The sequence below is a fragment of the Oncorhynchus nerka genome, linkage group LG4, assembly GCF_034236695.1.
Source record: "Oncorhynchus nerka isolate Pitt River linkage group LG4, Oner_Uvic_2.0, whole genome shotgun sequence".
In the NCBI taxonomy this organism is placed as follows: domain Eukaryota; kingdom Metazoa; phylum Chordata; class Actinopteri; order Salmoniformes; family Salmonidae; genus Oncorhynchus; species Oncorhynchus nerka.
The window spans coordinates 60,952,294-60,970,078 of record NC_088399.1 but is presented as its reverse complement, the minus strand read 5'-3'; the positions used below and the strand labels follow the sequence as shown (position 1 = coordinate 60,970,078).

Genomic DNA, 17,785 nt, shown 5'->3' with positions numbered 1-17,785 from the left:
TGGCGATATTTTTGCTGAAAATGCTGTCTGAATATGTAAATTAGATCAGGTTTTTGGTTACTGTGTGTTAACATTGTTTATGTAGCTCAATCACATAGGCCTAACTTTAAATGAACTTGCTTCACACAGAGAACTAAACTAAACATGCATGTATTCAATGTCTTAACAGATTAGAAAAATCCAATCCAATTTTAAAATCATCATGCTAATGAAGAAAAGAGCAAAGTCTGGAGATTTCCCAAATTGTTTATTTAATATATTTATGTATCTACAATATTTACATGACGGCAGGGTAGCCTAGTGGTTAGAGCGTTGGACTAGTAACCCCCGAGCTGACAAGGTACAAATATGTCGTTCTGCTCTTGAACAGGCAGTTAACCCACTGTTCCTAGGCCGTCATTGAAAATAAGAATTTGTTCTTAACTGACTTGCCTAGTTAAATAAAGGTACAATAAAATACAAAATAAAATGAGAGATGTGAACACTATGGGGATGTTGACCTTAGGATGTTTAACTACAGAATTTACGAGCCAAGTGATAACTGAGAAATAGATTTCAACCAATTGAATTTTCAATGATAATTAATGTGGTTTTAATTATTAAAATGACATTAAACTAAATCAAACCATGTTCAGAATTCTCACAGCAAGAACTGGCAAATCTGGTGCAGTCCATGAGGGGGAGATACCAGATACTGACTGTTACTTTTGATTTTGAACCCCCCCCCTTTTGTTCAAGGACACATTATTCAATTTCTGTTATTCCATATCTGTTAGTCACATTTCTGTGGAACTTGTTCAGTTTATGTCTCAGTTGTTGAATCTTATGTTCATACAAATATTTACACGAGAAGTTTGCTGAAAATAAATGCAGTTGACTGTGAGAGGACGTTTCTTTTTCGCTGAGTTGATGTAGGCAATATACACGGTCTCTACATAAGTTCCGTACAGTCTTTATATAATGTAATTGTGTTCGGTTTGGGTAGACGTCTTCCACAGACATCGTTATAGGTCCAATGTGGACTGTACAAACCACATTGCATATGGATAATTGATCTGAACTTGGCTTGAAATTGCACGTTAGAAAAACATTCGGTCACAGAAATAGCTATAATAGAGATGTACTAACAGTTTTGGCACAGTGTTGCTGGGTTATACGCCTTTTATTGGGCCCATTTTACAGTCTCTTCTTGAGTGGTTTGGCCTGCTGGGTAATGGAGTTTATCATCCTCTGAAATGTGGACTGATTGCTTTTGTCGTCGCAGTTAGTTATTCATTTGTTTGACTGGCACGTCTTTCAGACCTTTTCAATTGTCATGGTTATATTGTTGTAGCCGTAATAGGTTTGTGATAGGAAAAGCGACTCTCCTTGTGTTTGTCACTCCATCACTGTGTTATCATGCTGGTGTTTATAAAATGTTGCTGTAATTACCGTGGAGAGCTTTGCTAATCATCGCTTAATTATTCACTGATAACCTTTCTCTAGCATCACTTGCTGTTCATTTGATGTGATGTGCACGACTGTATTAGTATTCAGTGTAATCACAATCTAATGTATATGTGATTCCATGCTGGATCAGCACCCCCAGTATTCAGGGCTTTTTCTTTCTTGAATTGCACATTTAGTACATGTATAGCTTGCTGGAGAACACAATATGGTTGCCCAATTGCTACAAGAGAGGGTAGCTAACTCGACACAATGCAAAATGTAAGTAGACGCTATGGGCTCTGAACACTGAAGGTACTTCTATTCATAGCTAGAATGATCTGATAATATCTGGGCCTGTATCCACAAAGCATCTCGGATTAGGAATGCTGATCTAGGATCTGTCCATACAATCTCATTTTCATTATGAACTGAAATGAAAAACTGGTCCTAGATTAGCAGTGGCACTCATACTCTTTGTGGACGCTTTGTGGATACAGATCCTGATATACAGTACCAGTCAAAAGTTTGGAAACCTACTCATTCCAAGGTTTTTCTTTTATTTGTACTATTTTCTACATTAAAATAAATAAAAATAAAATAATAGTGAATACATCAAAACTCTAAAATAACACGCATGGAATCATGTTTTAAACAAATCAAAATCTATTTTATGTTTGTTTCTTCAAAGTAATCACCCTCTGCCTTTGACAGCTTTTCACACTCTTGGCATTCTCTCAACCAGCTTCATGAGGTAGTCATCTGGAATGCATTTCAATTAACAGGTGTGCCTTGTTAATTTGTGGAATTTCATTCCTTAATCTGTTTGAGCCAATCAGGTTTGTTGTGACAAGGTAGGGGGGTATACAGAAGATGGCCCTCTTTGGTAAAATACCAAGTCCATATTATGGCAAGAACAGCTCAAATAAGCAGAGAAACAACAGTCCATCATTACTTTAAGACATGAAGGTCCGTCAATGCGGAACATTTCAAGAACTTTTCTTCAAGTGCAGTCGCAAAAACCATCTTGCGCTATGATGAAACTGGCTCTCATGAGGACCTCCATAGGAAAGGAAGACCCCCAGAGTTACCTCTGCTGAAGAGGATAAGTTCATTAGTTACCAGCCCAAATAAATGCTTCACCGAGTTCAAGTAACAGACACATCTCAACATCAACTGTTCAGAGGAGACTGTGAATCAGGCCTTCATGGTCAAATTGCTGCAAAGAAACCACTACTTGCTTGGGCCAAGAAACACGAGCAATGGACATTAGATCGGTGGAAATCTGTCCTTTTCATCCGAGTCCTAATTTGAGATTTTTGGTTCCAAACTCCATGTTTTTGTGAGACACAGAGTAGATGAACAGATGAACTCTGCATGTGGTTCCCACTGGGACTGTCAACGGGACAATGAACCAACACACCTCCAGGCTGTGTGAGGGCTATTTGACCAAGAAGGAGAGCGATCGAGTGCTGCATTAGATGACCTGGCCTCCACAATCACCCAACATCAACCCAATTGAGATGGTTAGGGATGAGTTGGACCGCAGAGTGAAGGAAAAGCAGCTAACAAAGTGCTCAGTGTATTTGGCTACTCCTTCAAGACTGTTAGAAAAGCATTCCTTATGAAGCTAGTTGAGAGAATGCCAAGAGTCTGCAAAACTGTCAAGGCAATGGGTGGCTACAAATTAAAATATATTTTAATTTAACACTTTTGGTTACTACATGATTCCATGTGTTATTTCATAGTTTTGATGTCTTCACTATAATTCTACAAAGTAAAAATTATGAAACCCTTGAATGAGTAGGTGTCAACTTTTGACCTGTACCCTATGTGCTGTTATTATAAACTGGGTGGTTTAGGCCCTGAGTGCTGATTGGCTGACAGCCGTGGTATACCATGGATATGACAACATATTTTTACGGTTGTAATTACTTTGGTAACCAGTTTATGATAGCAATAAGGCACCTCTGGGGTTTGTGGTGTATATGGCCAATCTACCACGGCTAAGGGCTGTATCCAGGCACTCCGCGATGTGCCGTGCATAAGAACAGCCCTTAGCCGTGGTATATTGGCTATACACCCCCCCCGTGCCTTATTCCTTAAGTTGTGATAAATCAATAACACGTGGCACCTAAGTGTGTATCAGCAAAATATGTTTATAACTGGAAGGGTGGAAGCCTGCATTGTCAAGTATTTGCTCACCTGTAGATTGGACAATTCTGGGCATATCTTGTATTGTACAATCGTAACTATGACGGTCATGTCTATTCTATACATGAATGTTCTGCCCTGTTGAATAAGCTTCTGGTGCTGTCTAGCCCGTGGAGGTTTTACCTGTAAGCTACTTGCTACGGGATAGTGTGTAATAGGAGCACACAGTAGTTTCCTTCTGAACACAGATCTAGGGTCAGATTCTCCTACCCTCACAATCCTAATCACCCCCATTTAGACACACATGTAAAATGATCTGTCGCTGTATCATCAGTGGTAGAGTCATCTTCTACCCCAAACGTGTGTGTGTGTGTGTGGTGCGGGCTGGGGAGTTGTATCTGCTGTGTCGGCTGGTTAAACCGGGGGGTTCACTAAGAGCGTAGGGACTCTCTCCGCAGAACAAGACAGTTGCCACGCCCAACCAGGGCGTGTGGGACATGCGGGGGAAGCAGTTCTACGCCGGGATCGAGATCAAGGTGTGGGCCGTGGCCTGCTTCGCCCCACAGAAACAGTGCAGAGAGGACCTGCTCAAGTGAGTCATCTGCCCGTCAACCTTGGTAGATGCACCACTCCACCCAAAAATCCCCATATCCTTAGTCTGTGTGGTGACCACTACTCATTTTAGGGCCAAATCCAAACTTGAGATCTGTGGGCTTATCTCAAAAATGATTCACATCTCTCAATGATGTACACAAACTAGTTGAGCAAATGTATTAGGTTAGGATTCGGACCACAAAACTTGAACTTATTGTTCAACAGTTTGAATGCACTTTTCTTTCTCTAGACTACAGTCCCTAAAGGTTTGTTCATGGGTTTTCTAGGAGCTTCACAGACCAACTGAGAAAGATCTCGAAGGATGCCGGTATGCCCATCCAGGGCCAGCCGTGTTTCTGTAAATACGCCCAGGGAGCGGACAGCGTGGAACCCATGTTCAAACACCTCAAGCTGACTTATGTGGGACTGCAGCTTATCGTGGTCATCCTGCCTGGCAAAACCCCTGTCTACGGTAAGAATAACTTTCATACCTCTTTGTTTGGGAAATCGATTTTGTAGAAAGGGCAAACTAACTTCAATTAGTCTTTTGTCTTTTGATGCATTTCCTATGTCTTATGGTTTTGCATGACTTTGCCTAAAATATTTGATAAATATAATTGGAAGAATTGAAAATGGCGGTAGGGGAAAGAACGCCCTCAAGTCACTAGTGGAAATTGAGGGAACACCAGTTCACTCCTCCTGCTTAGTATGTTAAGAGAACCAATCTGCTAGCTACTCTTTTCACTTTGCATTTGAGATTTAGCGCTAAATTATTATTCTGTGGTCCTGGTGCCACAGCGGAGGTGAAGCGGGTAGGAGACACCCTCCTGGGCATGGCCACTCAGTGTGTCCAGGTGAAGAACGTGGTGAAGACATCCCCCCAGACCCTCTCCAACCTCTGCCTCAAGATCAACGCCAAGCTGGGGGGCATCAACAACGTCCTGGTGCCCCATCAGAGGTGACGACACACACTCACTCACTCATTAACTCAGGTTGACCCTCATTGTTGACCCTCACGGATGTTCTCACGATGGTCTTCCAAGCCTTCGTTGCTTTGACGAAATTGCCTGCAGGCAACAAAATGCAGTAAAATGCACCCACTGCTTAGTCATCAGCGAAGGCACTATACACCCACACAACATACAATTACCTCATGACATGTCAATCAAATGTGTTCTGTATTGTGTCAGACCTATACCTCTTCTCTGAGTGCAAAGCAACATGTGACCAACTCTATTTTATTTGCCAAATCTGCCTTTTTTTTTAAAAATTGCAACCTCTTCTCCCCAGACCCTCTGTGTTCCAGCAACCCGTCATCTTCCTGGGGGCAGACGTCACTCACCCTCCAGCCGGCGACGGCAAGAAGCCCTCCATCGCGGCGGTGGTGGGCAGCATGGACGGACACCCCAGCCGCTACTGTGCCACGGTGCGCGTGCAGACGTCACGCCAGGACCTGTCCCAGGAGCAGCTGTACAGCCAGGAGGTCATCCAGGACCTGACCAACATGGTGCGCGAGTTGCTGATCCAGTTCTACAAGTCCACGCGCTTCAAGCCCACCCGCATCATCTACTACCGCGGCGGCGTGTCCGAGGGCCAAATGAAACAGGTAACCGGGAGGGTGATTCGCGTCTGTGTTGTGTCATTTTGGTCTATTAGGTTCAGTTCTCTCTCCTTGGACTGAATTGACCATTGAATTACATGATCAAAATGGCGTGTTGTATTGAGTCGGTGGCTGGTTAACCCTTTGAGTAGTTATTCTTTGTTAAAATTTCAGATGAAATAAGGCTTTAATTCGCAGCCCTTTTGCAATACCTTAAGTGGTGTAAAGGGTAGCATATGCTATCAGTACTCCAAGGGTTTAGAAGGTGCCAGTGTTTATTTTGGCACCGCTTTTTTATTTTATGTAGTCTAGTTTTTGTTATTTTGACTAAAATATAATTAAGTCACATTTTTGGCATTTGAACAACGATTTCGTCTAGTTTTATTTATATATATATATTATGTGTCATAAACAAAACAATGGGCCATTTTAGTCACCTAAATCACTGACTTCCATGTGCACAAACATACATGGCCTTGTCCTACCAACAGATTTTTTTGCATAGCATTGGCAGAAGAACGCATTACTCAGCAGCAGATAAAAAAAAAATCACACCCCTTGACTGGGCCCCAGATGACATTTTTTTTCAGTTGGTGGCACCAGCCCGTGATTTAGTTGCACCAATTTTTTTTTCCCCCCCAGCAGCGTCACACAATGGATTATACTTTTTTTTTTTGTTATCACCTGAAGTCATTAGATTGTGTCGTAGATTTCTGAGATGGTAGGCTAGTCAAGAAGTAAGTCGTTTCATCGAACACATCCAAGCAGAAATGCATGATTCAAGATCATTTGATGTGCAACCTAATCCAGTGATTGCCATGTATTGTGACCAATGGGGGTGACCAATATTGTTATATTTTTCTTTTGAAATAAGGCTTCTCAATTTTGTTGTGCAATAGAGATGAATTTGCCTAAATATTTGTGCACTTATGTCATAGGGGTCTTAATTCACCACAAGGAAGTGAAAACTCAGAACACATGAGGTAGATCGCTGACGCTACATATAATACTCACGGCTATGTATTAATCTATTAAACAGTCAATTGAGTGTCCTAAAAAAATGTTGTAGCCTGTTACCCTTTGCACTCAGTGGCAGATGTGCATTTCATGTGGTTACCCATCAAATCTGTCTGTTTAATCTAGAGAGAACATTTAAAACAATTAAAAAATACATTCAACGAAAGGAGTTTATTTATCTCAATCCACCAATGTCGCCCTTCCGCATCTGCGGTGAAAGGCGGCAGAGCAACAGCGGTGTTTGTCAGACCAATGAGACATCCCGAAAAATCAGTCTTAGAACAAATGTCTGTAGCGCCCGAACGGTTTGTCCTTCAAAATATGACTGTGTTCGATAGTGTTTTCCGTTTTGCTCTACGACCCACACAATCGTCACGGTACTCGATTTTACTGCTTTTACAGCGTCTGTCTGTAGCGTTCGAACAGTTTGGGCTTCACCATTTTATGGAAAGGTGAGTCGCTCACGAGCACGTACATGTTGGTTGTTTTGGTCTAGCACGAACACAAAACTAATGGAAAAAATTAATGGAAGTAGTTTAGTGCCGAAAATACTTATTTATAATGACGGCCTACCAAAAGGCCTACTGCAGGGACGGGGCCCTGGGATTAAAATAAATAAATAAATATAATATAAATATAGGACAAAACACACATCACAACGAGAGGCAACACTACATAAAGAGAGACCTAAGACAACATAGCATGGTAGCAACACATGGTAGCAGTACAGAACATGGTACAAACATCATTGGGCACAGATAACAGCACAAAGGGCAAGAAGGTTAGAGACAACAATACATCACACAAAGCAGCCACAACTGTCAGTAAGAGTGTCAATGATTAAGTCTTTGAATGAAGAGATAACTGTCCAGTTTGAGTGTTTGTTGCAGTTCGTAGTTACAGTTCATATAAGTAAATCTGTCAATTGAAATGAATAAATTAGGGCCTAATCGATAGATTTCACGACTGGGCAGGGGCACAGCCATGGCTGGGCCTGGGAGGGCATAGGCCCCACCCACTTGGGAGCCAGGGACACCCACTGGGGAGCCAGACAGAACTACTCCTCATTTTCATCAGCTGTCTGGGTGGCTGGTCTCTGATCCTGCAGGTGAATAAGCTGGATGTGGAGATACTGGGCTGGTGTGGGTTACACGTGATCTGCTGTTGATGTCGGGTTGGACGTAATGCCAAATTCTCTAAAACGACTTTGGAGGTGGTTTTTGGTAGAGAAATGAACAATCAATTCTTTGGCAACAGCTCTGGTGGACATTCCTACAGTCAGCGTACCAATTGCACACTCCCTCAACTATAGACATCTGTGGCATTGTTGTGACAAAACTGAACAATTTAGAGTGGCCTTTTATTGGGCCCAGCACAAGGTGCCTTACTTGGTTAAATAAAGGATCAAGAAAATAATACAATGTGAGAAGCAAATTGACCCCAGCCCGTACATTATTATATAGTCTTCCATTATGTAAAGGCATTTCTCCTTGTCCAACTACATCATCCCCATACTGTTCTTTTGTTTTTTTGCTCCTTTGCAACCCAGTATCTCTACTTGCACATTCATCTTCTGCACATGTATCACTCCAGTGTTGTTTAATTGTAATTATTTTGCCACTTTGCACACACTGTATATAGACTTTTTCTATTGTGTTATTGACTGTATGTTTGTTATTCCATGTGTAACTCTGTGTTTGTCACATTGCTTTGCTTTATCTTGGCCAGGTCGCAGTTGTAAATGCAGTTCTCAACTATCCTACCTGGTTAAATAAAGGTGAAATAAATAAAACTGTTTGACCAAATCATGGTTTTAGCCAGCAAACAAATAGGACGTTTTTTAAAATTTGAGTGAGGTGACCATGTAATGTGACCAATCTATTTTTCTTTACTCGCACAGCCAAGTCAAAGGGTCACAAAATGTGACTAAATGGTCGCAGTCTGGAGCCCTGCCCCTTGACATACTGGGAGCTATATTGTAATAATTTTGTTGATGAAATGCTTTCACGTCAGGGGCATTGACGGTGCAATAGTGACTCAAAAGTATATTCAGACGGACCTCCCTCTCCAATTGGAGCCTGTCTCTACAACTTTGAGACCAAAGAAATGTGTAGATAGATAGATGGATAGATAGATATTTGAATTTGAAAGTGCCCTGGATATAGGATCTGGCTGCGTTTACACAGGCAGCCCAATTCTGATTTTACATTTGAGTCATTTAGCAGACTCTTATCCAGAGCGACTTACAATTAGTGCATTCATCTTCAGATGGCTACCTGAGACCACTACATATCACAGTCATAGTAAGTACATTTTCCCTCAAAGTAGTTATTTTGCAATGATTTTGTTTTTCTTTTGACCAATCCGATCTTTTGCCAATAATTGGGCAATACACAGGCATCCCAATTCTGATGTTAACGCCGCCGACTTCGGTTCAACCAGAGTCATAGCAATGCATTTTTCCATTCAATGTGAAGCTCACTTTTTTTAATCTCTTCCCCATGTGTGACTGTGTGTAGGTGGCGTGGCCAGAGCTGATTGCCATCAGGAAGGCCTGTATCAGCCTGGAGGAGGACTACCGACCTGGCATCTCCTACATCGTGGTTCAGAAACGCCACCACACCCGCCTCTTCTGCTCAGACAAGACCGAGAGAGTGAGCGGAGACCCGTGTAGAGCAGGGCTGTCAAACTCCATTCCTGGAGGGCTGTGTCTGGTTTTTGATGGGAGATCCTAAGCAATTTAACTTAAAAATAAATCAGATCTTTCAAGTACATGAGAGGAGCCTCCAGGAATTGAGTTTGACACCCCTGATGTAGAGGTTTAAATTATCCACAGGTATAGGATCAGATTACCCAACTGTATCAGGGGGATTTCATGAGGGAGGGCTTTGAGGGCTGTGGCAGTGTTCCAATACTTTTTAAATGCACCTCTCCAACCACATATCCTTGGAGTAACCTCTGAGCTGGTATTTCATTGGATTGATGATTTAGACACAGCTGAAGTTAGAGGGGTTGCAACAATGGCCCCTTTTTCGACGAGCACTCCAGCATGTCTGTCTGTAATCACAACTGTCTCCCCCTACAGGTTGGAAAGAGTGGCAACGTCCCAGCCGGAACCACGGTGGACAGCACAATCACCCACCCCTCTGAGTTTGACTTCTACCTGTGCAGCCATGCTGGGATCCAGGGCACCAGCCGGCCCTCCCACTACCACGTCCTGTGGGACGACAACTGCTTCACGGCCGACGAGCTCCAGCTGCTCACCTACCAGCTGTGCCACACCTACGTCCGCTGCACCCGCTCTGTCTCCATCCCCGCGCCAGCCTACTACGCCCGGCTGGTGGCCTTCCGCGCCCGCTACCACCTGGTGGACAAAGATCACGACAGGTAATGATGAAAGTGGCAAGGCACAAGGCGAGAATACTGAGGGGTATCACGGATAAACAGGAAATGTTATTTTAGTCAGAACAGACACGAATGGACTCTGTTAGCTGCCCTATATGTTCGATTTATATCTGCAACATTGTGTATCTAGCTTTACTGAATATACCGTTTTTGTTTGGCATGTTACGGTACATTACGGTACATGTTGTTCAATATGACTACAGTTGGTGGAGCCCAACAGTAGTGGATTTGTTTTCTTTTTCTCTTACTTTTGTCATGTATCTGGCCCATCTCTCTCGTCCTGTCCTGCAGTGCGGAGGGCAGCCACGTGTCGGGCCAGAGTAACGGTCGGGACCCCCTTGCCCTGGCCAAGGCAGTCCAGATCCACTATGACACTCAGCACACAATGTATTTCGCCTGAGCCACGTGAGCAATGTGTGGAGTTCTGTCCTATCTCTCCTCTCTCTCTTTTTGCCAGTCTTTCTCTATCTTTGTCTTGCGTCTTGATGTGCACCAAAGCGGTTCGAAGCCAGTGAAGTATGCCAGTGGAGTATTTTCCTTTTTGGGAAAAAACGACATCCGGCGTTCCCGATCGAAGCCGCCTTCTACCAGCAATCCGGCACCGAGAGACCGTTGGGGTTTCCGATGCACAGAGAAAACAAACAAAAAACACAAGTTGAGCCATTTTTTGGGGGAGGGGGTGGGGGTTGTTTGTTTTTGAATGTCTCTTGTTTTTGAAAGATACACTGAGCAATGGAGCGGACTGACGCCAATTGTCAGTGGCAGCTCTTAGCTCTCCCAGCTAAGCAGGACTACTTTTTACCTCAAAGCCCTTTTGGGGCGAAAATCTGTCAAGTTCTTGGGTTGGGGGGGTCATGGGGGGTTTGCATGGAAACATGGGTGGAGAGGATCTTTTGAGAATGATATATATATATTTTTTTCTTTTATGATTGTGTTTTAACTTTCTCCTTTTCTTCAGTCTTTTACAAGCGAGGTCACCTGGGTATCCATACCCATTAGTCTTCTCCCATTTAGCGAAGAATTAAGTGCTTGAGTGTGTGCGTGTTTGTGTGTGTGCGTGTGTGTTTGTGTATATACGTGTGTGTGTGTTTCATGGCAGGCCACTGAATTGTAAAGGGAAAATCAAGAACTGCTGTAAATGCCTCAGATTTGATGTTTTTAAAAAAATATATTCAAACATGACATATATATATAAATATTTGCATCTATAGAACAGATTGAACTATACAGGCTTCACAGAGGCCGGTGGGTGTATGTGTAGCAGTAGCAACCGTGGTTTAGCCGATGTGATTGACTCTGCATTGGGACCTATTGAATGGTTGAGAGCTTTTGCGGGGTTACGGCATTGGGCTAAGCCGCCTTATTTGGTGCCCCATGTGAGGAAGGGGATTCATCCCTTAAACCTGTTTGTCTGAATGGTTATGACATTGTTAGGGTGGCGCATGTTTTTTTTAGCAAGGCGCTAGTCGTCTGAATTTTTCGGAGGCGGAAAACCCATTCGCTTAACTTTTCGGTCTCCTTTGCTACCGGCCAATTCATTGCACTGACCCGGGACGCTAGGCAAGCAACAGAGGGCACTCTCTTAACTTTTTTTATGCATTTATACATCAGAATCAAAAAGCAGAATTTGTAAGAGTTTAATATAAAACCGTTTTGTGGCGAATCTTAACTGTTGTTCAGACTTAGTAGTTATATTTGATGTTGTTATCTACGATTATGATAATTATCAGACTGGCAGCAATCGGATGTGTAGTTATGAGATCAGGGTAAGAGTGGCTGGGTTTAGATTTGCACACTTTGGTAGCATTCTGGCCTACGGTGGAGGGAGGCCCAAGGTGTATCGGTTTATGCTCCCTTCTGCTCCTCAGTGATGTAGTAGGGAAGGGTTTGGCTGTGTTCTCCAGTAGGAAAGATCTCTGTTGAGCTGTCACCGTTACCCCAGACTGGTAAAACAGGAGGCAGAAGAGTCCTGTTGGCAGCAGGGGATTTCGGTTCGAAATGGAATAAAGGTGACAATCAGAGCTGGCATTAGGAAGAAACTGGGACCGAGCGAGTGGTAAAAAGAAGTATGCAATAGGCAATGAGTAGAATTTTTAGAACTTCATAATGTGTATCTATGACTGTTTGTGTGTATTTGAACAAGTATATCTATTCAAGTCTAAACTTTTGGTGTTTTTAATAAGGTTTTGAAAACCGGATATGAATTGACATAAAGCATAAACACTGCCCATGGACCTAAGAACACCTGACCAGTCACGACCACGGTTAAAGATCCTATTTAACCAGTCGTGGTTAAGGTTATTGCCGTGCAAGACTGCAGTGAGGCTGGGGGGGGGGGGGTGGTCGGCTCTGCGAAAAACCCTTTTGTAATAAACCATCCGTAAAGCAGCAGGTTTGCTATGAATGAGTTTGAGCCCCGGCCTGTCGAGGGCTTGGGCGCCGGCCTGTCGAGGGCTTGGGCGCCGGCCTGTGGGAGCGAAGCATGGTGGGGTTCCAGGCATTGCATGCAATAAGTTTTGAGGGGTGGGGCTGAGCTGTTGAAGACGTGCACTAGTTTTCCTACGGGGAAAGGGGGCTGCAGAGAGCCAGGTGTTGTAGTCTGTGGCCCTCTGTGGGTGTTACCAGACTGGAGGAGTGTGCAGGATGTGGGTGTGGTCTCCTAGCAGGGGATCCAAAAGGCGGTGATGACTCCTCAGTTTTGAACATATTATCATTGCAAAGCAATATTAACTCGAAATCCAGTTTTCGAATGTGTAAAAATGTATAATTCTTCTTGTCGACGTGGCTGTTGGTCTGCTCTCTGTCGCCGTTTCTGGAACTAGTTTTTTTTTGTTGCCTGTATCAATCAGTGGGAATGTGCATTCGGTGGACTAGCTCTTTAGGCACTGAGAAAAAAGGTCAAAACATTTAGACTTTTCTCACCTGCATGCCAGAGTATTGTCCCTAAAAATAAAATAATATAAAAAAATAAACTCTTTAGAATCAAGCGAGACAGAAGGAGAAGAAATATTGGGTAAATGTATATGAATTTAGTGAGACTGTTTTAGGCTAGCAATATTGTCCAGTCTCTTCAAGATGTTTTTTTCCTACACAAATGTCAGTAAAAAAAAAAAACGGAGGCACAGGCCGCTGGAGGTTGAGCGTTCGAGCCTTTGCATCGTGACCCGAAGACAAACGAGGTACTTTCTTCAAACGTGGGCCCGGTGAAGACTTGACCCCTCGCCCCCTCACAGGCCCCAGTGTAGCGTCCATTTAGGCCTCCACTTCCTGGTTTGTGCCCCTGCCACGCCTCTCGGGGCTCCCTAGTCTCGTGGCGCCACCCTGCTGGCCACCCACACAAGCACATTTCCTCTCTGTGGGGGGCCTCGCCCAAGGCGTCCACAGCCACAGGAATACCTCTTTTTAACATTTTTAACGATCCATTCTTTCTGTGCCCCGTTTGAAAGAGAGCATGATTTATTTTTTAATTCCTCTTTGATATGTCTACAGATTTGTTATTTGACATTGTAAGTGTAAGTAAATTTTTTTTAGTTCTTTATTCTCGTGTGTAGCTCTGCTGTTTTCTGCTAGTGTTCTGAGCTATGTGACTGTCCAACAGCAATAGAACAGTACCCTGTCTGACCTGCTGGGGAGGGGTGGGGCTTGCTCAGGCCCCTCCCACAAGGGTGCCCAATCACTTGCTGTATTGCTATGTGACATGTTTTAAACTTTTTTTTTTTTTTTTTTTTAGCCTGCAGGGAATATTTGTGTTATTGTGTAAAGTAATAAATTGGTATTTTATGCCTATATCAAATGCTGGTGTTTCCTCTTTATTCCTTATTTTTATCCCAACACCACACATGACACAAAGGGAAAACGCTAGTCTTCTATTCCATTTTATAATATATTCTTACTAATAAATGTACTAATACATTTGTTGAGTGATTACATGCATAGGCCAGTAGATGGCATTGTTTTCTCTGTGGGCAGGGCAGGTCTGTTATTGGCTGACAAATAGTCTGAGGAGATGGGACTCCTGGGGGAAAAAACCCTCGTTACTCACAGTTTAAGGTAACCAAAGATAAGAAGCTGTCACTTTATGACAATGCCACTGTATCATGTTCCAAAGATAAAAATCTGAAGTCTTTAGGGTACTTGTTGACAGCATTTGTTGACTTGGGACAATAAGTAATGTGGTCAGCTGATAGTTCTATCTCAGAGATGAATACACTCGGGGATGTCCATCTTAAATGTACTACTTATGTGTGTTCGGGTGTATGCGCACACATCCTGTTCTGTAAAACATTGTGTGTACAGCCTTTTGAAGCACCGACTAGACAAATCAATGGAAACCTGGCAATATATTTGTCAATCATTTCTTTTGACTTTCGTGTGTGCGCTAATGGCTCCAGTGGATTTCTTATGCTGTGGTATTCATCAAATGTAGTACCACAGGTAAACATGTCTCATTCACAATAGACAGCTATCCTTTGCCTCTGCTCCTCTTTCCCCCGCTCCCCTTTCCCCCGCTCCTGTGCTGTTGTCATGACCACCGTTGTCAAGGAGAGGTCCTACTCACACAAGAAGGGGAAACTCAAACCGCGGATCTTGTTGCCATATTTAATTCATCAACATAGGCACACCAAGGATCAATGATGTCGTGAGCAGAAATTAAATTTTAATTTGTTCTCATCACAGTTGGGCTATTGGCCAGTATACACAGTTGTAACTGAAGGCAGCAGTAAGTGTAAATCCATTGATTATAATCCATAAAGTGGGATATCCGCCATTTTATTTGTCACCATATTTTCATCCAAGAGTGAAAGAATCAAACTACCTCAATTTATACATTTTAATAGCACTTGTTTAGGTAACACCACCTTTGATGGAAAGTGAATGCTTACACCTGACCTGTATTTCTCATGAGGGTGTTCAGCTTTGTAGTCCGGTTCATTCTGCTCACACACAACATCCACTCCACCTAGCCCCCTTTTTAGCCATCTCTTCCTTTTGCTGCAACCCCAGACATAAAACAGATGTAAAATGCTCCTTTAGAGAAAAGCAGAGCATTTAAGACCCATTGTATGGGCCCCCTGGATTGGCTTTGTTTATTGATCGACCTACAGATACCACTCTCTCCCTCCCCCTGTACTGTCTCGTTCCCTCTCTCCAGGCACACAGTGTTGCTCTCACAGGTTGACAGTAAACTGAGGCTGTTCTGAAGATGGGAGGGACGGACTGACTATTCCACTTACCTGGCAGTCTGACTAAGTAGTCTTACCTACTATCAACCCTAACACCTGGGTTGGACTGACCCAATTGGGTGTGTGTGTGTGGGGGGGGGGGGGCAGAAAGCTGAACCTGCGTAGAGTCTGAAGTGGCTTCGGCAGGCTGAGCCCTTTGTGACGAAGACACTCCAGCAGGCGCCAGCGGCAGCTGAGGTCTGCCGCTTCATTTTCCAAGGCTTTGTTCGCCAAGACACCGTAACTCAATTTTTTAAGCTTTAGCGGTGAAACTTGTTTTGCATCAACCATCAAGCTTTAGTGCATTTAGAGGCATAGTTTGGATGCACTTGGACAAAGGCCAGAATTGGACCAAGCCCTTATTTGCGCTTTATCAAGACATCGGCCTTTTTGTTTTGTTTACCTTCTGTGGAACCTCTTTGCTCATGGGACTGTATCAGTTGTTTTTGCCATCCAGCGATGGCGTACATCTTCAGTGATGTCCCTTGATCGAGTATCAGGTTCTATTGGCATGACCCATCTAGGTAAGGCCACACCAAACCTGTGGGGTAATAGACACTTTTCATGTAATCAGCTCCGCGCTTGGGTTAGTGTGAGGTTACAGGGCCAGAACTGCTGACATCCAATTGTACCCTACGCACAAACCCACTGGGTCTGATGGTGACGTCTCCGAAGCTCAATCAATCCAAAATAGGGGAGCTGCCACAGGTGGCTGCACAGTCATTGGTTCTTAAATAATGAATCATTTCAATAGATAGAGGGAGGAAAGCAATGGAGTCTTCTCTCCCTCTGCCACCACCTGTCACTCCGATCACTGGGGGAAAAACCTCAGAGTTAAAAAATAAAAGCTACATTGAAGACATCTGACCAGATGTTGAAAAGAAACGGAGACATAAGAAGCTTGAGAAAGGAAAGTAATTTCAGAAAAGGACAGTGAGTGACTCAAATTCAGGATTGTGAAAGGCCCAGACAGAGCAGGCAGTTATAGCAAAGGAGTGGCCCTTGACGTGAGAAAGAAGACATAGACAAGGGTAAAGGTCAGTTTCAGGTGGTCAGAAGACATCAAGAGCAGCCATCATGGTCAACACAGGCATGCAATTGATCAGCTTCACCTGTGCGGTAACAGGTTGGGTCATGGCCATCGCTGTGACGGCCTTGCCTCAGTGGAAGGTGTCCGCCTTCATCGGCAGCAACATCCTCACCTCCGAGATCAAGTGGGAGGGCATCTGGATGAACTGCATCTACCAGGCCACGGGCCACATGCAGTGCAAGACCTACGACTCCATTCTGGCTCTGCCCCCGGACCTCCAGGCAGCTCGTGCCCTCATGTGTGTGGCAATTTTCCTGGGCTGGCTGTCCTGCACCGTGTCCTGCTGTGGAATGAAATGCACCACGTGCGCTGGTGACGACCGCCGCGCCAAGGCAGGCATCGCCCTCTCCGGCGGCGTGCTATTCATCCTGACGGGCCTGTGCGTGCTGGTGCCAGTCTCCTGGACCGCCAACACTGTGGTCCAGGACTTCTACAACCCCAAAGTTCCTGTCATGTACAAGCGAGAGCTGGGCCAGGCGATCTACCTGGGCTGGGCATCTGCGGTTATTCTGATGATCAGCGGGGCCGTGCTGAGCAGCACCTGCCCCCATATCGAGAGCGGAGGAGGGGAGTACCGCCGGGGGTACATGGGCCGGCGCTTTCCTAACACGCGCCCCTCCCCCCTCGCACCTGATCCTCCGAAACCGATCACCTCCAACAGCGTGCCCCTAAAGGAATACGTGTAGTCCAGAGAAAAGATGTGAAGAAGAATGTCAACAGGGTTGGAGTATGGGAAGGCGCAAGGTTGAGAACGAGAAGAGGAAGTAGAAGGCTGGAGAAGGAAAAACTGTGACTTGACTGTAGTGGAGGTGTTGTGACGCATTAGATTTGAAACTCTACTCTGCAGTTCTCTCGCATTCTTCTACCGTGATGCATTTTGATGTACTGTAAATATTTATTTCAAATGTATTTTGTCACGGCCTCAATTTTATATTTATATATATATATATATAATTGAGGCTGTTTCCATAATGCCTATCATTATCCGCCTCATGTAGTATTCCCTTATTGACTTTATTACACTGTGATATTTGGTATTAGTGCGTGGACAGATCACAATATTCTGCCTGGAAGACACGACATCAATCACCTTAAACACCTTTAAGATGTTATGGTTTTGTGACTTGTGGTGTGAAGACTGGAGTGATTTCTTTCACAATTCTTCTCAGATGACTATTAAATCTGTGAAATAATTCAGTCTCGGCACTACTTCATTGAGTTTGAATAAGTCAAAATTGTAACAGAATAAACTGTTTTATTCCAAGGGTATTTTAGTAA

The 17,785-nt window shown here is 43.9% G+C and overlaps 2 protein-coding genes across 6 annotated transcripts in view; both read left to right on the top strand.

Moving 5' to 3' along the window:
- The window catches only part of LOC115128309 (protein argonaute-4), a 36,428-nt gene extending 22,440 nt beyond the window's left edge, over positions 1-13,988 (top strand). For 3 of the 5 annotated variants that reach the window (XM_065017690.1, XM_029658038.2, XM_029658037.2), the window contains 7 exons: positions 4,023-4,171; positions 4,461-4,645; positions 4,972-5,131; positions 5,464-5,779; positions 9,310-9,444; positions 9,876-10,177; positions 10,487-13,988. In XM_065017690.1, the coding sequence (XP_064873762.1) occupies positions 4,023-4,171; positions 4,461-4,645; positions 4,972-5,131; positions 5,464-5,779; positions 9,310-9,444; positions 9,876-10,177; positions 10,487-10,595 (1,356 nt within the window). In that variant the 3' untranslated portion in view covers positions 10,596-13,988. The remainder of the gene's footprint in view (positions 1-4,022; positions 4,172-4,460; positions 4,646-4,971; positions 5,132-5,463; positions 5,780-9,309; positions 9,445-9,875; positions 10,178-10,486) is intronic. The other 2 variants (XM_029658039.2, XM_029658042.2) reach the window with 1 other exon arrangement.
- A 1,565-nt stretch (positions 13,989-15,553) lies between these two features.
- On the top strand, positions 15,554-17,774 carry LOC115128308 (claudin-7-like). Its single transcript, XM_029658036.2, has one exon. The coding sequence runs from the start codon at positions 16,495-16,497 to the stop codon at positions 17,191-17,193; it is 699 nt and encodes a 232-aa protein (XP_029513896.1). The 5' UTR covers positions 15,554-16,494; the 3' UTR covers positions 17,194-17,774.
- The last annotated feature ends 11 nt before the right edge of the window (positions 17,775-17,785 follow it).